The 22,297-nt window shown below is 39.2% G+C and overlaps 1 protein-coding gene across 8 annotated transcripts in view; it reads left to right on the top strand.

Annotated features, from left to right (window-relative positions):
• The window catches only part of EYA3 (EYA transcriptional coactivator and phosphatase 3), a 104,291-nt gene that overhangs the window by 77,454 nt on the left and 4,540 nt on the right, over positions 1 to 22,297 (top strand). For 7 of the 8 annotated variants that reach the window (XM_007120338.4, XM_024125242.3, XM_028487424.2 and 4 more), the window contains 7 exons: positions 3,672 to 3,755; positions 5,220 to 5,309; positions 7,399 to 7,457; positions 9,804 to 9,964; positions 12,251 to 12,365; positions 13,717 to 13,838; positions 20,708 to 20,808. In XM_007120338.4, coding sequence (XP_007120400.1) covers positions 3,672 to 3,755; positions 5,220 to 5,309; positions 7,399 to 7,457; positions 9,804 to 9,964; positions 12,251 to 12,365; positions 13,717 to 13,838; positions 20,708 to 20,808 — 732 coding nt within the window. The remainder of the gene's footprint in view (positions 1 to 3,671; positions 3,756 to 5,219; positions 5,310 to 7,398; positions 7,458 to 9,803; positions 9,965 to 12,250; positions 12,366 to 13,716; positions 13,839 to 20,707; positions 20,809 to 22,297) is intronic. The other variant, XM_024125244.3, reaches the window with a different exon arrangement.

Below are 22,297 nucleotides of genomic sequence, written 5' to 3' on the forward strand. Positions count from 1 at the left end.
AAAATGAGAGAACTAAAGTGCTTTAGGACAAGTTTCTGTGAAGCATGCCGCCAGACCTGGTAACTTATTAATGAGATTGGCTCTCACTTATTCTGTAGTTTAAACACTGTAGGAATTTATTATGGGCATACATTTGGCTTCATTATTAAAAGACTAGAAAGTCATACAAAATTCTAATAATAATGGAGTTTTGATATTAATCCTTTTGTTTTCTTTCTTCAATTTTTCTATAATGTGATCATTTAATAAGAGGGAAAAGCCATATTTAAAAATGAGTCCATTGACAGGTGTTCAGAAGACATAGGTAAATTGAGGCTATGTTTGAAACCTCTCTTCCCTTTTGTTACTGGGGGCAGCGGGGAGGGCAGGAGGAGAAGGAAAAAAAATCTAAAGACCTGATATATTTCTTGGAAAAAACGGAGAACTCACTCATTTTTTAAATTGTGGTAAGGTATATATAATATAAAATTTACCATTTTTTAAATGTGCAATTTTAAGTACATTCACAGTGTTGTTTGTTACTGCTATCTGTTTCCAGAAGTTTTTCATGATCGCAAACAAAAACTCTGCACCCATTAAGCAATAATTCCCTATTCTCCCCTCCTATTAGTCCCTGGTAACCTCTGTTCTACTTTCTGTCACTATAAATTTGCCTATTCTAGATAGTTCATATAAGTGGAATCATACAAAATCTATCCTTTTGTGTCAGGCTTACTTCACTTAGCATAATGTTTTCAAGATTCATCCATGCTGTAGCGTATATCAGAACTTCATTCCTTTTTATGGCTGAATAATTCCATTGTGTATATACACCACATTTTGTTTATCCATTTTCATCTGTGATGAACGCTTGGGGTTTTTTCACCTTTGAGCTATTGTGAATAAGGCTGCTATAACACTGCTGTACAGGTATCTCTTTGAGTACCTCTTTTCAATTATTTGAAAAAGTATAAACCCAGGAGTAGAATTGCAGGATCCTATGGTAGTTCTATGTTCAGCTTTTTGAGGAGCCACCAAAATGTTTTCCAAATGACTACACCATTTTACATTCCTACCAGCAATGTACCAGGGTTCCAGTTATTTCCCATTTTTTGCATAATCCATCCTAATGGGTGTGAAGTGGTGTCTCATTGTGGTTTTGATTTGCATTTCCTTAATGATTAATAATGTTGAATATCTTTTCATGTGTGTATTGGCCATTTGTCTGTTTTATTTGAAGTAATGTCCAAATCCTTTGCCCATTTTTAAATTGGATTGTTTGTCTTTTTGTTGTTGAATGTTAGGAATTCTTTATATATTCTAGATATTAATCCCTTATCAGATATATAATGTGCAGATATTTTCTATGGATTGTCTTTTCACTCTTGATAGTATCCTTTGATGCTTAAAAGTTTTAAATTCTGGTAAATTTCTATTTTTCTTTTATTGCTTGTGCTTTTGGTGTTATATTTAAGGAAACAAGATTATGAAGATATTCACCTGTGTTTTCTTCTAGCATTTTATTGTTTCGGCTCTTAAAATTAGGTCTTTGATCCATATTGAGTTAATTTTTGTACATAGTGTGAAGTAGGGATCTAATTTCATTCTTTTGCACATGGATATTCAGTTTTCCCAGGACCTTGTTTTGGAAACAGTTTCCTTTCCCCATTGAATGGTCTTGGTATCCTTGGCAAAAAAAAAATCAATTGAGCACATATATATATATAAGCATTTATTTCTGGGCTCTCTCACCTATTCCATTGGTCTGTATATCTGTCCTTATGCTAGTATCACACTGTTTTGATTACTGTGGCTTTGTAGTAAGTTTTGAAATCAGGAAGTGTGAGTCTTCCAACTTTGTTCTTTTTCAAGATTATTTTGGCTCTTCAGGGTCCCTTGAGATTTCATACAAATTTTAGGATGAGTTTTTCTGTTTCTTTAAAAAACACTGTTGGGATTTTGATAGGGATTGCATTGTATTTGTAGATCACATTGGGTAGTATTGTCATCTTAACAATATTAAGTCTTCTATTCATGAACATGGAATGTCTTTACATTTATTTAGGTGTGTCCTCTTTGATTTCCTTCAGCGATGTTTTATAGTTTTCAGTGTACAAGTCCTGAACTGTTATTTAATTCATTTCTAAATATTTTATTATTTTTGATGCTTTGTGTTTTAAATTCCTCTTAGAATTATTCATTGCAAGCTTATAGAAATACAGCTGATGTCTGAATTCATTTATTAGCTCTCAACAATTTTTTGTGGATTCTTAAGGGTTTTCTATGTATAAATCATGTCGTCTGCGAACAGAGGTAATTTTACTTCTTCTTTTCCAGTTTGAGTACCTTTTTTCACCTTTCCTTGCCAGTTTATTCTGGCTAGAATTTCCAGTACCATTTGAATAGAAGTGGTGAAAACAGGCATACTTCTCTTATTCCTAATCTCAGGGGTAACGCTTTCAATTTTCCACCATTGAGTATGATATTAGCTGTAGGTTTTTCATATATGTCCTTTATCATGGTGAGGAAGTTGCTAGTTTATTGAGTGTTTTTACCATGAAAGTGTGTTGAATTTTGTCAAATGCTTTTTCTGCATCAATTGAGATGACCATGTGGGTTTTTTCCTCTATTCTGTTAATGCAGTATATTACATTGATTTTTCTATGTTGAACCATTCTTGCATTCTGGGAACAAATCCCACTTGGTCATGATTTATAATTCTTTAAATATGCTGCTGAATATTGTTTGCCACTATTTTGTTGAGGTTTTTGCATCACTGTCCATATGAGAATTGGTCTGCAGTTTTCTTGCAGTGTCTTTGTCTTCAGTATCAGGGTAATGCTGGCTTCATAGAGTGAGTTAGGAAGTGTTCCCTCCTCTTCAATTTTTTTGCAAGATCTTAAGGATTGGTGTTAATTCTTCTTTAAGTGTTTGGTAGAATTCAGCAGTGAAGCCATCTGGTCCTGGGCTTTTCTTTCTTGGGATGTTTTTTATTATTGATTCAACCTCCTCCAGTTAAAGATCTGTTCAGATTTTCTATTTCTTTTTGAGTCAGTTTTGGCACATTGTGAATTTCTAGGAATTTGTTCATTTCATCTAGATTATTTGTTGGTGTATAACTCTTCATAGTATTTTCCTATAATCCTTCTTATTTCTGTAAAATTGGTAATAATGTCCCACTTTTATTTCTGATTTTAGTAATTTATGTCCTCTCTCTTTTTTCTTAGCCAGTCTAGCTAAAAGTTGTCGATTTTGTAGATCTCTTCAAAGAACCGACTTTTGGTTTTGTTGATTTTCTCTATTTTTTTCCTACCCTCTGCTTTATCTATCTCTTCTAACCTTTATTATTTCCTTCCTTCTACTGGCTTTTTCTGGCAACTTAAACTGTGCAGTTTGGTTTTTGATTGAGATCTTCTTTTTTAAGGTACACATTTGGAGCTATAAATTTCCTTCTTAGCATTGTTTTCACAGCATCCCATAAATTTCAGTATGTTGTTTGTGGTTTTCATTCATCTCAAGGTATTTTCTAATTTCACTTATTTCTTTTTTATCCATTGGTTGCTTAAGATTATTGTTTAATTTTCACAGATGTGTGAATTTTCCAGTTTTCCTTCTGTTATTGATTTCTTGTCTCATTCCATTACGATTAAAAAAGATGCTCACTCATTTTTTAAAATATTTTCCTCACTCAGCGGGTATTTCTGTGGGACTTAGATGAAACCATCATCATCTTCCACTCCCTTCTTACTGGATCCTATGCCCAGAAGTATGGAAAGGTAATTTGAGTCTTTCTTCCTTTGTTGTAACTGTCCCTCTCCTGACTATGTGTGCAGGTAACCAAAATCACTGTCTCTGTTATCTCCATCTTACCCTGTTGACCTTTCACCTTTCACATAAAACTTCACCCGATGGCTTATACCAGGCAGACTACATGGTCAGGCAGAGCTGATGATAAAGGTAGAGACTAGACCTGGGACCAGTACTGAAAGCTGAAGTTGTTGGAGAGTGGTATTTTGCAAAGACTAAGTATGGGACTGAGGCTCAAAACAGAGTGGAGTCTCAGGATTATCTACTCCAAAGACTAGTCTGTTATCCCTATGTCACATATAACAGCCCAAACTGAGCATTCCATTTAGCTGAGAATATACCAGATCTGTACATTTAAAATATAAAATATCTTTCTAAAATAGATTATATACCCTCTTAGGAACTTCCCTGGTGGTCCAGTGGGTAAGACTCCACGCTCCCAATGCAGGGGGCCCAGGTTCAATCCCTGGTTGGGGAACTAGATCCTGCACGCCTGCCGCAACTGAAGAGTCCGCATGCCGCAACTAAGAAGCCCGCATGCCGCAACTAAGACCCGGCACAGTCTAAATTAATTAATTAATCTTTTTAAAAAAAACCTTAAAATAAAATAAAATAGATTATATACCTTCTTAAATGAAATATGCCAAGCAGAATTTAACTTTAGTCATCAGTATTAACATCAGTTTTGATAGAGGGATGAGCTGTTTTTGAGGTACTGGCTGTATATTTCTGTACTAAATGACCTCCAGACTCCTATTTTTCAGTTTCTATGAATAAATTTTATAAAAATATCAGCCTCCTTTGCTTTCCTACTTTTACTGCTCCTAATTATTTCTTATTGTCACCAATGTTTCTGTTAGAAGTACTTTCCCATAGGCTTTTTAGTATCTAGACTGGCAAGCTGACATAAGCTCATATACTATATAACAAGACTGGTAATGAGAGTATATAAAATAAGAGCATACTGCCTCTAAGGGAAGGTCTGATAGTTCATTTTAAAGCTACATGCATTGGTTTTCCTGCATCTATTTCTTTTCTGATTTCCTGGTTGTTGAGATTGTCGGATTACTGACTTCTGGTGTTGTACTGTGTGTGTGAGGTAGGGGGGGACGATAATGGGTGTTATAAGAGCAATATTTCAGTGATAGTTAGAATTTCTCCTGAAACAGAATTTCTCCAAAAATTAAGTGTTGGTTTTTTTTTTAAGTGGGTTAAGTTTTCTAGAAACTAAAGTCCTAAAGTCCTGAAATGTTTAACTTTGCACAATCCCAGATTCTTATAACTGTGAATGAAATTGCATCAGTAAGAGTGAGAAGCACTGTTGTGGGCCAGTGTTGTTTTGGCCTTGACCCAAACTATTTTGAAACATTTAAAGATAAGAGCCAATGCTGTGAGTGCCAAGTCAAGCAAATTATTCTCTTATTGTCTTTCAGGACCCAACAGTAGTGATTGGCTCAGGTTTAACAATGGAAGAAATGATTTTTGAAGTGGCTGACACGCATCTCTTTTTCAATGACTTAGAGGTAAGCATTTTAAATTGTTTCTGCACTTCAGTGAAACACTTTGCTCAATAACTATTTATTGAGCCTGTGCTTTTTGTATTTAGAGGAAATGTGGTTAGACAGGGTAGGTATGGAGAGGCCAGCTCGGCACTTGGGTGTACATAGTCTTGAAGGAATAGTGCCTTGGTTAGGTCACCACAGTCTTAGTTCTGGGCTTCAGTTTTATTGGCTCAAAAACTTGATTTTTGTTAGCCTATTTGGAAGTGATCTAGCTCTAGGGGCAGTGCCACCCCATCAGGCAAAACACTGATATATAAACCAACATTCCAATTTATTCAGCTATATTAAATAACATATAGAAGGTGGCTTTGATTATTTGTACTCTTGAATGTTTTTCAGTTTTATCTTCTTAAAAGATAGCCTCTTGATTTGTCAGATCTATAGATGGCTACTCTAACTCATTGTATTTTATACGTGCTTATTGTCCATATGTAGGTTAGCCTTGATGTCAGATCATTTTATAGTTAGGTGGAGGGAAACCAGGAAACACTGAGAGCTTCTTGGTTAATTTTTTTGGTTTTGACATTTGAGTTCATCTTTGAGGTGAACATCATGTAGTGGAAAGAGCACAGGACTGGGAATCAGGAGACCAGACTGCAAGTACCAAGTTAGGAAAGTTATCTCCCCATTCTGGGCCTCAGTTAAGCAGTTACCATACACAACAAACTAGTAACAGTTGTTCTATCTCAGGATGGGAATGTGTTGCTGGGACACAGAGGTGGGAAGGAGCAGACTTGTCACCTAATGTCCTTTTGAATTTTGAACTGTGTACTACATATATTACCTAGTTTTTTAAACAAAGAAAATTTTAAAGTAAATACAATTTTAAAGTAAAATGAACATGAAGTAATCCTCTTTCTTTTAAAATACAGTCTAGTTCTACTCAACAGACAATTCTCCAACAAATTAAATTAATAGGGCTCTAAACTCCAACACTTTTGTGTAAGCTCCACAGTGCTTTAATCTTCCCTCAACTTCACATGTTGATAAGTTGGGACATTATAGTTTTATTCAGCAAACATTTATTGAAAACCTACTATGTGCCAGTAATTGTTGCCAAATTGTATTTGTAATGATTTTCTAGACATAGTCCTCACTCAGGACTGAAAGTTCTGTGAAGAATTTGACCTGAATGTGTTCCTGCCCCCCAGGTCAGTGGTTCTCAACTTTAGGGGGCATAAGAATCACCTGGGGAGCTTGTTAAAAATGAAGATTCTAGGACTTCAGTCACAGAAATTCTGTTCAAAAATGTGCATTTTTAAAAATCTTCCCCAGAGGATTCTGATGCAGGTGGACATCACGGCACCACCCTAGGTGGTGTCAGAGGAATGAATCTGTCAGTTAGGCAGTGGGTGGCGTTTTATGTCAGTAGTAGTGTGGGCTTAGAGGAAAGAACCTTGGATTCAGATTAGAAGACCCAGGCTCCTTCTGGTTTCTTTCTACCACTCACTAGTTTTATGACCTTGGGCAAATCGTTTTACCTCACTTTTAGAATATGAGGAGATTGACTTAGATGACCTCTTCTAATTCCTAAGTTTGAATTTACAAATTTCTGTTTCAGTAATTCTCAGTTTTGATACCACACGCACTCTACCAGCATCTGTTTCATCTGCAAAAATATATTGAGTACATGCTATATAAGGGCACTGGACTAGACTAGAGGGGTACAAAGGAGATGTAAGGCATGGTCGTGCTATAAGAGGCCTACAATGTAATAGGACTTACAGTCTAGTGTAGAACATAGGCACACCTGACAGTGTAACGGAGCTTGTGTTTATACCCGTGGACTGTTGGAAAAATGAACTATTGAGATAAGAGCATAACTGAGGGTTGGGATGGTTAAGGAAGATTTCATGAAGACTGAGGAATGTAAATTAGGCCTTAAAAGAAGTTGAACAGCAAGGGGGGTGAGAGTGATCCTCCACACATAAGAGACCATAAGGTATTTCATCACCTCGCCATTGTTTGTGGTATTTTTACAATATATTGTGGTGGTAATAGCACTTCTGCTCCCTGGACTGAAATAATGTGTGGTTTTGTCTTTTAACAGGAGTGTGACCAGGTGCATGTGGAAGATGTGGCTTCTGATGACAATGGCCAAGACTTGAGGTGATAAAAACAATGATGTCTTAAACATCAGTACACCTGTTATGCACAAGACACTGTCTAGGTTCAGAGGAAAAGAAAGATGAATAAGACACAGCCCTAAAAGGGCTCACAATCTATTAGAGGAGATAGAAACAAACATAGTTAATGATGGCATGTAGTGTGAGAAGGTGACAATAGAAAATGTGATGGAACACAGAATAGAAAGTAATTCTGATGGGTGTGGGGAGCAGGTGGTGCCAACATTGGAGTGGCCTCTCAGCACAGTAGAATTTAAGTATGACCCTGATGAATGGGTAGCATGGTGGAATGAGAAAAAAGCATTCCAAAGTAAAGGATATACTAGTTTCTCTTTGGCCAGATTTTCAGTCGGGAAAAGTGCGCTTCCAGATTGATTGGTTTTACATACAAATAAGCATCAAGGATTTCACCAAGGAAATTAATTGTGGGGGGGTCTGATGGTGTCAGGAGTGACCCTATGGAAGACAATCTTAAACATTAATATCACAGTGAATGCTAAACCAAGGAGGTCTCAGTGGCAAAATGCTTGCTCAGTCTCCTCCTTTCTCTCTTGGCTACTGTCTTCTAGCTCAGTAGTCTTAGCTAAGAATAATCCAAAAATTTATCTACCTTATACATTTAAAGACGTTTAGAAAAAAAGTTGTCACATCTTTTCATGTTAATTTGTTTTAATGTTTATCCCTTTTCATAGGCAAAAAGTTTTTCCGTGTGTCTACCCTAAAATTGTTTCCTCTGTGAATTCTCAAATCTAGAGCAGAACTGGACACATCACTTAGTAAGGACGTAACCCTTTGGTGCCAAGAAGGATAGAAAGGTTTCACTTCTGGAGCAGATTCAGTCGTGTATGCTGTGTCTTCCACAGCCTTGGAGGGCACCAGTCTTAAGAGATTTTACTCACCTTAGGAAAAAGCCTGGTCTGAAGCAGTTTACAATCCACTCTGAACCCTAGTATTTTTTTTTTCTCTTATACATATGGCTAACTAGTAATTACCTATCGTCTGTCTTGGCAGCTTTATTTTCTTAAATATAGAATTTCACACTGACCTCTATTTTCACTTCTGATTGAACCAAGTTGTCTCTAATTCTGTCAGTCATTTGGAAATCTTGACTTAGGAAGTATTAATCCCTCCCAACCTGTTTAACTATAATAGTTGTCTATTGCTGTGTAACAAATTACCCGAAAATTTAGTAGCTTAAAACAGTTACCATTTATCATCTCATAGTTTCTGTAGGTCAGGAACTTGAAAGTGACTTAGCTGGGTAGTTCTGAATCATGGTCTCTGAGATTGAAATCAAGATAGCTGAAGCTAAAATCATCTGAAGGCTTGGTTGGAGCTGGAGGACCTGCTTCCATGTGTGGCTGATAGGAGGAGGCCTCAGTCCTCACTATGTGCCTCTTCATGGGGCAGCTTGAGTGTTCTCCTCTGACAGCTGACTTCTTTTAGAGCAAGTGCTGTAAGAGAAGCCTGGTCTCTAAAGTCCAACACCGTCATTTCCACCACATTCTGTTTACGTTCAAATACAGTCCATACCTACAGGGAGCAAAGTTAGAAGAGAGGAGTATTAAAGAATTTGTGGACATATTTTATAGCCACTACAGTGACCCATGAACTTACTAAACTAGCCAACAGATCACTGAAGGAAAACATTCCCATTTTCTTCCTATTATTAGAATTTGGGGTTAGTTCCTTCCATTATTTTTTCACGTTTCTCCTTTTTACATAGTTGCAATCATTGTGTGTGTGTGTGTGTGTGTGTGTGTACACAAAAGTTTTGTATTCTGGTTTTTTTTCACTGTAAGGTATTTTCTGTCATTAATGAAAAGATGGTCTGTCTGAAGCCAACCTCTAGGGGATGCTGGTGCTTGAATTAGTCTTGCCTCTCTTGCTCTCCCTTTCCATCCTTTCTTTGATAGAAGTAATAGGGGTGAGATGGAGGACTGATGAAAAGATAGACTCTGACATACAGAGATTAAGAAAGAAGATTCTCGGGCTTCCCTGGTGGCGCAGTGGTTGAGAGTCCGCCTGCCGATGCAGGGGATACGGGTTCGTGCCCCGGTCCGGGAAGATCCCACATGCCGCGGAGCGGCTAGGCCCGTGAGCCATGGCCACTGAGCCTGCGCGTCCAGAGCCTGTGCTCCGCAACGGGAGAGGCCACAACAGTGAGAAGCCCACGTACCGCAAAAAAAAAAAAAAAAAAAAGAAAGAAGATTCTCAAAGCCTTGCTCTCAGATATCAGGAATACGACAGAGAATCAATCCCAGGTGACATACAACCAAAAACTCCATGCAGTATAGATTTTAATTTTCATCATCCTCTCTCTCTACAGCAACTACAGTTTCTCAACAGATGGTTTCAGTGGCTCAGGAGGTAGTGGCAGCCATGGTTCCTCTGTGGGTGTCCAGGGAGGTGTGGACTGGATGAGGAAACTGGCTTTCCGTTACCGAAAAGTGAGAGAAATCTATGATAAGCATAAAAGCAATGTGGCTGGTAAGTGTGGCATACAACCAGCTAATTTTCTGTTTTGTTCTGATTTCCTGTTTTCTTTTCCAGAGTTTCCTTAGGGCTCCCTGACTTATGAATTTGTGCCACAGTAACATTTTAACTCTGTATTTAAAAAACAGGTTTGATTGAAACCCTCTGGGGAGGAAGTTCTGCATTTCTCATGGACTTCTCTTGGTATAACTTCACAAAATTCTCTTGTTCTTTTTAGATAGATGCCTTTTTTAAAGGAAATGTGTTCCATAGATTATGTTTGATGGCATGTGTTTTTTTCTGGGGTCACAACTACTATCAGTAATATTTAATAGGTTGCCATATTTTTGAACAGATGTACATAGCCATTGGGGCAGGTCAGGTAGAACTAGCAACCAGGTTTATAGTGGATGGAAAACTAGGTCCCGGATGATAGGTTGGCAGTATCCATGCATTGTGATTTGAAGGACCTTGGAAGTTCTTTCTGCCCAGATATATCTCAAATGTCAGGTGCCATTGTGCCTAAAATTCTATTATTTGGAATTAATTAATTAGCCATAGATTATTCAAATTAGAAGAGACAGTAGGGAACTAATCTAAATCCTTCATTTTGCACTTGAGAAAATTGGTGGTCCATCATGAGGGTAACAAGGTCGGGTCACATAGCAAATTAGTGACCATACCACAACTGGAATCCCGAACTCTTGGTCCACTGCACTTTACATTCATGCAATTCCTTTTTTAGTGATATACCCTTGTGAGAAAATATTGAAAACTGTGAACCGTCACCCTCGAACACCTCCATCCGCACAAAATGTTGTGTGAAGTTTCAGGGATTCCATAGACTGCCTAGAAGTATATTACCTCAGGTCAAGAGAGCCCTCCTACCTACCATACCACTACTACAGTGTGGGGCAGAAAGTAAAAATAGGGCTTCAAAGATCCGTTTGGTGCATTCCTGTTACAGTGCTCCGATACCAGAAAAAATCATAGGCATCTGGGCTTTTGGGAATCTAATTTATTTACTTTTTTCAGATTCCTTTCTTTACTGCTTTTTTTTCTTCATGATTCAGAGCCAGTACTCTTTATTTCGGTAACCAAGTCTTTTTGCTCTTTCTCTCACAGACATTAGCCTTTCTTTTGTTCGTTTTCATATACAACCTAAGTCTCTGGTCCTTTCTCTGCCCAGTGAGTGTCTGGACCTGGTTTCCTGAAGAAAGTGACATATAACCCTCTGTGAGACTCCCCTGAGCCCACCCTGGGGAACATAGTAAAAGTAATATCCACCTGTATTTTGTAAAATATGAATTAACAAAAGTGCCACATGATATTAAATATATGACATATGCGTGCTTATGTATATGTCATACATGACATATAGATACTTGTTTGGTTTTTGTTTTATCAGAAATTTTGAGAGTCATCTAATTCTAGGCTTGCATTGTGAAAAACCATCAGACTGAAAACACAGTTCTACTCATAGAAATGACTTCTGTTTTTATGGAGTGTTGGTAATAGAATGCAGAATTTCTCTTTTTACCTTCACTACAGAAAATTCAGAGCCAGGTTTATTACTTGAATATTGTAACCCAAGTGTCAGGTAACGTGCTCCCATCAGATGAATTTTTTGTTTTGTGCTTTATCATCTGATCTTAAAGAAGTGTTTTAGTCTCTTATCAGCTGGAGTTGTTTCAGAAGTACAGTACAAATAAATGACTTTCAGAAAGCTGGTGATTGAACCTGGGATCTCAGGTTGATGTGTTCTGAAGGGGGTGAGAGCAGTCACTGTGGGAGCAGTGTATGATAGTGGGAAGATTTCTGAGACCAAAAGCCACTAACTTGCTGTGTATTCTCAGGCAGCCCCCTTTCCTCCGTGGGCCTCGGTTTCTTTAGAAAGAGATTGGAAATGCTGTGGACTCTCCATCTGTAATTTTTCCCCCTTTGGTTCTTGATGTTACATCTAAAGCAGTGCTACTCAAAGTATGGTCCACTGGTCTGCAAATTACGTTACCGGTTGGTGATGAAAGAAAGAGCCTCTGCCAGAACCTAATCACAGTGTTTCTATCAGCTGATTTTGTTGTTGTGATTATGCACTTCCCCCCTCCCCCAGCAAAATATTTTGGTGAAGAAAGTAAAAAAGGCATTTTGAGTAGGCTAGGGTTTTATCAAGGAGAGAGATGTGTTAGCTCAGTAGAATATTTCAGTAACTCACACTATTTCCAAATTGAATTTAGAAGTCGCTTTCTCTATGCCAGCCAGGATGTTGTCAAATGATGAATGTGTCTACTTTTATTCCCAAAGGGCTCCTCAGTCCCCAGAGAAAGGAAGCACTGCAGAGACTAAGAGCAGAAATTGAAGTTTTAACAGATTCCTGGTTAGGAACTGCATTGAAGTCCTTACTTCTCATCCAGTCCAGGTATGGAAATAATTCTTTTAGTTTTCATCCTCTCAGAGAGACGCTTTCTTCCACCCTAGTCCAGGATAGGCCATTCCCTAAAACAGACTGTGGGACAGGGGTGAGAAGAGTTCAAATGATGCAGGGAAGTATTCGGTTAGGTGGGAGGCAAGGTCATTTTACTCTAAAAGCACACGGAAGAGTTTTGAAAGCTTTTTTCTTTTCTCTTACTTTTTGCTCACTAAATTATACTCAGTAACCCAGAATCTCCAGCCCAGGACATGGGTGGACCTGGTGACATCAAAGAATACATGTAGGAGCTATATCACAAATATCCTAAGTGTAGGAAGAGCTAGAGAAATGTAGCAAAACCTACTCAGGAAGGCGGATTCAAAAGAAAAAGAGTACAGGGACTTCCCTGGTGGTGTAGGGGTTAAGAATCCGCCTGAAAAAAAAAAAAAAGAATCCGCCTGCCAGTGCAGGGGACATGGGTTCCAACCCTGGTCCGGGAAGATCCCACATGCCGCGGAGCAACCAAGCCCTTGCGCCACAACTACTGAGTCTGCGCTCTGGAGCCCGCCAGCCACAACTACTGAAGCCTGTGCGCCTAGAGCCTGTGCTCCGCAACAAGAGAAGCCACCACAATGAGAAGCCTGTGCAGGCAAGGAAAAGTAGCCCCCACTCGCTGCAACTAGAGAAAGCCCACGCACGGCAACAAAGACCCAATGCAGCCAAAAATAAATAACTTGAAAAAAGAGAAGGAAAAGGGTACATGAAGCAGATTAAGGGAATTTGAGCTTGATGCTTAGAATGGGAAATAAATAACCTACCCTTATTCGTCCCTCCCTCAAAGCAAGAATTCCAGGTTCACAGCCTACTAAACAGTAAAACTGACACCAAGGGGTGGATATCTGTGAAGGTAAAGGACTTGTGAAAATAATATGTCTTCTGAAATTTATGTTGCCATTGTGTGATGAGCAGAGAGCAAGCACTTCAGTCATATCTCATTCAGATGAAATGGCACTGTCACTGAAAGCCTCATTGTGTTTTCTGGAGTGTGGTATCAGTGCCGTGGTTGGTGGGGTTTGCTAACAGTGCGGTGAGCTAGAATGGTCAGAAGGAAGTGAGGCAAGAATCAAGTTGCTGCTCTGTGTCCACCACAGAAATCTCTGTCCTTTAATTGGGAAAATAAATAAACCTGAGATAATTAGAGCAAAAAGTGAACATTGGCACTGAACAGATACCATGCCCCAGGCACTTTGAGGTTAATTTTTCACAAGTAGGTCCTACAGAGAAGATCCATTTGAATTCTTGTTCGCAGTTTGGTTTGATTTCACCTTTTTCTTTTCTTTTCCCTCTTTCTCCCTTCCAGAAAGAATTGTGTGAATGTTCTGATCACTACAACCCAACTGGTTCCAGCTCTGGCCAAGGTTCTCCTCTATGGGCTAGGAGAAATATTTCCTATTGAAAACATCTACAGTGCTACCAAAATTGGTACGGGTTCAATTCTGTTTCTTGTCACTAGCCTTACAATAATACTTGCTACTTAGGATGTGCTTATTATTTACCAGTTCCTCAGTTAGATACTTTATATATACATATATCTATAATCCTCACAGCATTCTTCTCCTGACATTACTGATGGGGCAGTTCAGGTTTATCAGTTATGTAGTTTGCTCAAGACTTTACAGCTAGTAAGTTACATAAACAGGATTCGAATCCAGGTCTGTCGGACTTAAAATTTATCATGCTCTTTTCTTTTATAATATTTGAAAGAACATAATATCTAGTTTAGAAATCCACTATGCCTCATTTCAAATTCCTCTTTCACAGAGAGTGCACTGTAATGTAGTATAATCAAAAAAGCACTGGATTAAAAATCAAGGACTATGATATACACTTTAAAATGGTTAAATCCCTCACACGTTAGGATAGCTGCTATAAAAAAATAATAATAATAACAAGTGTTGGCAAGGATGTGGAGAATTTGGAACCCTTGTGCACTTCTGGTGGGATTGTACAATGGTGCAGCTGCTGTGGAAAACGGTATGGCGGTTCCTCAAAAATTAGAACTATCACGTGATCCAGCAATCCCACTGCTGGGTATATATCCAAAAGAATCCAAAGCAGATCTCAAAGAAATATTTGCACACCTATGTTCATAGCAGCATTATTCATAGTAGCCAAGAGGTGGAAGCAACCCAACCGTCCATCAAATGAATAAATAAACAAAATGTGGTATATACATACAGTGGGATATTAGTCAACCTTAAAAAGGAAGGAAATCCTGTCATATGCTTACTACATGTGTGAACCTTGAAGACATTATGCTAAGTGAAGTAAGCCAATCACAGAAAGACAAATACTGTATGTTTCCACTCATGTATAAGGTACCTAGAGTAGTCAGATTCATAGAAACAGAAAATAGAATGGTGGTTAAGACGAGCTTGGGGAGAGGGGAAATAGGGAGTTGTTGCTTAATGGGTATAGAATTTCAGTTTTGTAAGATGAAAAGTTATGGAGAATTATTGCACAACAGTGTGAGTATACTTAATATTATTGAAACGTATATTTTTAAATGGTTAGGATGGTAAATTTTATGTTATGTGTTTTTTTACCATACTTTTTTGAAAAGGAAAAACAAAAACAAAAAACTAAGGACTAGGATAGAGTCCTAACTCCCCCACTTATTAGCTTTTGGGGAAATTACTATATCTCCTGAGCCTCAGTTTTCTCATATAAGATGAAAAACTACCAGAGAGGTTTTGAAAATCAAATGAGACTGTGTATGTGCAGATATTTTTTATCCCCTAAAAATGTATTCAGTTCTAAGTACATGAAATAGTAAGTACTCGATAAATATTTGCTGAATTGATTAATGAATTGGCACCAGATTTATATAAAACCAACTTGTTTGGCTGAGAAGGCAGCCGAATGTGTCACTCTAATCTTATATGCTGTACATGGCCCGGGGAAAGAGGACTATGACGACTATCTCCTTACCCCTCCAGACCCTTTAGTCTGTGCCTACAGTTCCTACTTCCCTATTGCAGCCAAGGAGACAGTCCTCATTTGAAGATAAGCTGTAGTTATCTACTAGATTAAAAAATGTCAGGCATTGCCAAGGCACTCAGAACATAGCAGTGACAAAATCCTCTGTCCTCATGGAACTTACCTTCAGTCAGTGGTGCTCGGATAATTGGGTTATCCATACGGGGGAGAAAAGCAGATTCTGTATTCCTTCTTTATGCTATTTGCAAAAATAAATTCCAGGTTGATAAAAAATTTACCATGAAATGCAAAACGTTAATTTTTAGAAGAGAAAATAGAAGAGTATCTGTATGACCTTAAGGTAGGGAGGGATCTCATTTAAGCGACCCCAAAAATAGTACTTAAAAAAAAAAAAAACAGAAAAAAATCATTTTGATTGTGTGAAGCTTTTAATTTTATATACAGTGAAAGATGACATAAAGTGACAAGACAGAACACAGACTGGGAGAAGATACTTGCAATACATTTACTTGTTGATTAGTATACAGAATCTATAAAGAACTCCTGTAGATCAATAGGCAACAGACAACATAAATTTTAAAAGTAGGCACAAACCTTGGAGCAGCCAATTTGCAGAAAAGGTAACCCAAATTGTTAGTAAACATATATGAAAAGTTTTTTAACCTCACCAATTAAGGATCTGCAAATTAAGGAAATGCAAATTAAAATGTGATGCCTTTCTCGTCTATTAGATTGACAAAAATTTAAGTCTGACAGTGCCAAACTTTGTCAAGGAAATGAGAACTTACTCTGCTAGTGGGATTGAAAATGGATATAACTTTTTGGAAAACAGTTTGTCAATGTTTAGTAACGTTTGAGATGTGCATAACCCTATGACCAAGCAATTCTACTTTTAGATATTTATACTCGAGAGCAGGGGTCTCAGACTATAACCCACGTACCAAATTCTGCCCACTACCTGTTTTTGGAAAGTTTTATTGAAACAGAGCCATGTCTAATCATTTCCATAGCTGCTTCACACTACAGTAGCAGAGTTGAATAATTGCAACAGAGATCATGTGACCTGCAAAGCTTGAAATATGCCAGCTCCTTCCCTTGAGTTTATTCTCATTTTCACAAGGAGATATGTGCGAGGATTTTTTTTTTGATACAGCCTTGTTCATAGTAGAAAATAATTAGAAACAGCACATGAACCTGTCTATGAACAGAAAATAGAATAGTCAAACAATGGAATACTGTATAGCAGCTAAAAGTGAATGAACTGGGGCTTCCCTGGTGGCGCAGTGGTAAGAATCCGCCTGCCAACGCAGGGGACATGGGATCGAGCCCTGGTCTGGGAAGATCCCACATGCCGCGGAGCAGCTAAGCCCGTGCGCCACAACGACTGAAGCCCGCGCATCTAGAGCCCATGCTCCACAACAAGAGAAGCCACCACGATGAGAAGCCCATGCACCGCACCGAAGAGTAGCCCCTGCTCACCGCAACTAGAGAAAGCCCACGCGCAGCAACGAAGACCCAATGCAGCTAAAAATAAATGAATTATAAAAAAAAAAAAGTGAATGAACTAAAACTACATATATCCCTAAGGATTAGTATTAAAAACAATGCTGAACACAAAAAACACATTACAAATAGTATGTACGGTATATAATTTATATAAAGGTAAAAAATGTTCACAATAATAGCCATACATTGTATATGGATACACACTCAGGGAGAGAAAGGAGGAGAAAGAATGTCATCAAGTAGGGGTAAATAGAAAACTTCAGATAATTCTGTACGATCTCATTTATATATATATATATATATATATATATATTTTTTTTTTTTTTTTTTTTTTTTTTTTTTTTTTTTTTTTGCGGCACGTGGGCGGATCTTCCCGGACCAGGGCACGAACCAATGTCCCCTGCATCGGCAGGCGGACTCTCAACCACTGTGCCACCAGGGAAGCCCCTTTATATTTTTTTATCTAAAGCAACTCTAAAGTGTTAAGATTTGATAAAGCTGGGTTGGTGGTAGCTATATAGGCATTTATTTTATTTTTTATTTTTTTAAATATTTATTTATTTATGGCTGCGTTGGGTCTTCATTGCTGCGTGAGGGCTTTTCTCTAGTTGCAGCGAGCGGGGGCTACTCTTCATTGCCGTGTGCGGGCTTCTCATTGCGATGGCTTCTCTTGTTGCAGAGCATGGGTTCTAGGTGCACGGGTTCAGTAGTTGTGGCTCACGGGCTCTAGAGCGCAGGTTCGGTAGTTGTGGCACATGGGCTTAGTTGCTCCGCGGCATGTGGGATCTTCCCAGACCAGGGATGGAACCCGTGTCCCTGCATTGGCAGGTGGATTCTTAACCACTGCGCCACCAGGGAAGCCCAGGCATTTATTTTTTACTGTTCTTTTTTGTATGGTTGAATTATTTCATTTACAAGGGCTTTGATGGGGGAGATACATCTGTAACCCCCCTTCAGATTTTGTTACTGCTGCCCCTGCTTTACTATGCATTTTGTAAGAACTCAGAGCACTCGCTAACCTCCCCACACCTGAAAGGTAGATTCTGTGGTGCTTGATACTGCATCCTGGCACTCAGAGGCTCATCAAACTAATGGACATGATTTTATTCCTTCTGACAGTAAGTGTGCTTATTTGGTGATTTTCTCATTTGGTCCAGAGCTAATTAGCAGAGCTACAGTGGTACCTGGAGCCATGGTAACCACAGTGAGAAGCTTGAGGCTTTCCTTTACAGGACTATGAGATGAGAGCAGGGAGAGGAAATGTTTGTTCGGTTCCTCTGAAATGGTTTCAGAATTGCAGTTCTCTTAATGGACACTCTGTGATCTGGACATTTAAGAGAATTCTCAAAATCATTTCTGAAAATGTCAGAAGTCTTTCTTTTCTTTCTTTTTTAAAATTTATTAATTATTTATTTTTGGCTGCGTTGGGTCTTCGTTGCTGCACGCAGGCTTTCTCTAGTTGCAGCGAGTGAGGGCTACTCTTTGTTGCGGAGCATGGGCTCTAGGCGCGCGGGCTTTAGTAGTTGTGGCTCATGGGCTCAGTAGTTGTGGCTCACGGGCTTTAGTAGTTGTGGCACACGGGCTCTAGAACACAGGCTCAGTAGTTGTGGCGCACAGGCTTAGTTGCTCTGCGGCATGTGGGATCTTCCCGGACAAGGGCTGGAACCTGTGTCCCCTGCATAGGCAGGCGTATTCTTAACCACTGTGCCACCAGGGAAGCCCAGAAGTCTTTCTGATAGAGGAAACCCAAGAACCTAATCTTCTCCGAAGGCTTGGTTGGTCTTGCAGTTACAGCTTCTATCACTTGACATTTGGTAAGCTGACTAGTCATTGGTTTTAGCCTCCTGAACAGGAAAGCTCATCTCTAGGATTGTTTTGAAAGTATAAAATGGAAGCAGTGTATTTACCAACTGTATTGGAATTATTTTTTCATATGGCTATTTCTTTACCCTGAGCTGTTATAACTCACTCTTAATCCTTTTAGAGGAAACATTCCTAATTGTATTTCTTCCTTGATCATTGTAGGCCAGGACAATGAAAACATCTCTATGTCCCTGTCTTCTAAATATGAGACATTCCCTTTGTTGGGTCTTAGGGGGAAATTTCTAAAATCCTACCGACTTAAAAGTTTTTTCTATAAATCATAAATTAGACTGTGGGTCTAGCACAGGTTGGCTTAGGTAAGGACCTAATAGTTGGAATGGAATTAGACAAATAACTCTTTAACACTTAATAAGAACATGTTAAGAACTCATTATTAGTTGAATTATTTAATGTTTAAATTGGAGCTCAAGGCATAGAGTAGAGCCATCCCCTTAATCATTTGTGAAATTAAAATGTATTTACTTAGCAAACATGGATTGAATGCTTGATATGAACATAAGGTGTGACAATGCTATTATAAAATGGTAGCACTGAAAGGGACCTAAGTGCACCTAAGCCAAGCCTTGTATTTAAGAGTGGGAGACTGAAGCCCCAAGTGGACTAGTGTCTGGTCCAGGTTTGAGGTGCCAGCTGGGCTAGGCATGTCATAGACTTGCAGCTGCATAGATGTACCAATCAGGACTTCTGAGTATGGGTGTAAAGATTCTTGTCAGTTATGATGTAGTCATCTTAGATTTGTGTATGTCTATATTTATATATTTATTACAACAGTTTTCCAGCAGATGGCATTCAAGTGCCTTGAGGAAGAGGCACCTTTTTCTTATTCACACAGGAACCCTGGTGCAGTCACTGAATCTGGCAAGAAGATAGGATGAGAAAGTTAATGGAGCAGGATATAAAAAGGAAGCAGAGTTAGCACCTTGCTTAACTGAAGAAGGTGGCAGAAGCAGGAAAATAAAGCATAAGAGATGGTGAAGGAAGAGCAAGAGAAATAATTTTCTTTTTATTTACTTATGCAAGTACAGTGTCTTTGCCACAGCAGTATTATGTGTGCATGTTTAGGTGTTGGTTCCAGGTAGGATTTGAATTTTGATACATCACCATGTTTCTAAGAGCTGTCTGCAGTGGATTTAAATCACCCATTTCCCAAGGTTAATGTCATTGATACAGGATCTCAGTTGCAGTTACACAATATAATAGGAAATTCCAGATGTGACAAATATTGCTGCCATATTCATTGGTACTCTGAGACTCCTCCCCTCCTGAAAGACATAAGGCCCAGGACTAGGACTGTTTCTGGGAAATGTAGAGTTGGAAGGAAATGGCTGTTTTTTCCTAATTACTAACCGGAAATCGGGGACTTTCACTTCTTTTTCTTACACTAACGGTTTCCCCTCAAAAATCGTCCTTTCGTCATGACACAATGACCAGAGCCTAGACTCTGGAGTCAGAGGCTCAGAGTCTAGCTACTAGCTTGTTTGTGATCTGGGGCAAGTCACTATTCCTTTGGGTCCATTTCCATCTATCAGAATAGGGGATGGGACACATCTCACCGGATTATTTTGATAATTAAGTGAAGAAACACTTTGAAACTGCTTTGTATGCTGTAAAGTACAGGAGCTGTGGAAGAGGGAGGGAGTGTGCACAGCTCTCATACTGTGTTTATAGAAACATCTCACACTAAGATCTTAGGTACTTCACCCCCAGTGTGAAAGTTAAAATAAGAACCTAGAGAGCGCAGTGCCTAAAAAGTCTTGTGTGAATGGCACAATTTCACATTCTTTGGGCAGAGGGCCTGTTGGATCTCTAGCTACCACCCCTGCTCCCCACCAAGCAGACCACACGGGCTGCCCTGATTCTGTCTAAGCACAGGCAGGTGAACCTAGCAGCAACCCTTTTCTTTGGTATTGAAAAAAAGAAAGGGAGGAATGTCCTAATAGGAAATTTCTTTTTCTCATCAGGTAAGGAGAGCTGCTTCGAGAGAATTGTGTCAAGGTTTGGAAAGAAAGTCACATACGTAGTGATTGGAGATGGACGAGATGAAGAAATCGCAGCCAAACAGGTAACCGTGGCAAAGTAAATAGTCTATATGGGAATACATTGAGCAATTAGAATAATGGTAAAACTCAGAAATTGTAGTAATCTGTTGTGCGTTTACAGTGTTTTCCCTTCCTCCTATTCCTCTCCCATTTTTCTTTTTAAAAAAAGAAAGAGGGTCATTTTTTTCCCCATGCAGTTTTCCCTGTAAGTTGTTAGATCCTCCCCTTCTCTCTCCTCCCTGCCACTCTAAAATCTTAAAAATCTTTGTTTTTTTTGTTTTTTGCGGTACGCGGGCCTCTCACTGCTGTGGCCTCTCCCGTTGCGGAGCACAGGCTCCGGACACACAGGCTCAGCCGCCATGGCTCATGGGCCTAGCCGCTCCGCGGCATGTGGGATCTTCCCGGACCGGGGCACAAACCCGTGTCCCCTGCATCGGCAGGCGGACTCTCAACCACTGCGCCACCAGGGAAGCCCTAAAATCTTTGAGCCCTGCTACAAGGACGCCCATCATTAAACCTGACGTGGGCTCCATCTTCCATCTTTGTCTTAGAGGTCAATGCTTTCTCAAGAGCGTGAGACTTTACTACTAAAGGCCAATCATTCAGACTTTTCCAGGCTTCAGAGTCTCAAAAAACCAGTGCGATGAATTGGGAGTTGTTTAGAGAAAGTCCTTCCTGCTCCTGAGCCCTGGAAAGATTATTCTGATGTTAACCTCCTTGCTGTTCAGGTCCCAACTCCAGGTCATCCCTTTTTAACACAGGAAACAGTAGATTTTAAAAGTCTGGGCTATGGAGTCTAAAATCAGACAGTTCACATCTCATCCATTTACTAGCTGTGTGACTTTAGACAATTTACTTATCCTTTTTGAGACTCTTCATCTGCTAAATGGACCTACAGAAGTTCTTTCCCTCTCTACCCCAATTTTCTTCCAGCAACTCTATTTCTTAGACTTGAAGGCAGTGGGTTGCCAACTAGAACCATCTGTCCTGATTTTCTCCATCTAGTTAAAACACAAACCTTCAGCAGCTGTTAATGAACTGTGAGATCGGTAATCAGTGGCATTATTACCTCATTATGTTTTCATTTGCCACTTTATGTAGCAATTCAAGGACTTTTTTTTTTTTTTTAATGTGTTATCTCCAAAGTTTTAATTCTAAAGTGCTTGTTGCCCTCTGGGGAAGACACTAGTGGATGTAGACATCAGTGCTTCTTGGTCTGAAGAAGAAGGGAGTGGGGGAGATAGAAGAACAACTCAAGTCATTATCGGACTTTGTGTCTCTAAGCGGATGCTTCTGGTCATCTGCCACAGAGTACACCCATTGGAAAATGCCTTAGATCTCAGTCTCTTCCCTCTGAGGGATCTTTTCTGCACCCTCTGTGACAGAAGGCTTTCTAGTCCTTGCTTGAATATACCTAAGGGTGAGGAGACTGCTTCCCAGGTATCCTGTTCCACTGTGGGGTCATCCAGGCTCTTAGGATGTCCCTCCTTCCATTGAACTAAAATTTCTGTT

Source organism: Physeter macrocephalus, chromosome 3, assembly GCF_002837175.3.
Source record: "Physeter macrocephalus isolate SW-GA chromosome 3, ASM283717v5, whole genome shotgun sequence".
Classification (NCBI taxonomy): Eukaryota; Metazoa; Chordata; class Mammalia; order Artiodactyla; family Physeteridae; genus Physeter; species Physeter macrocephalus.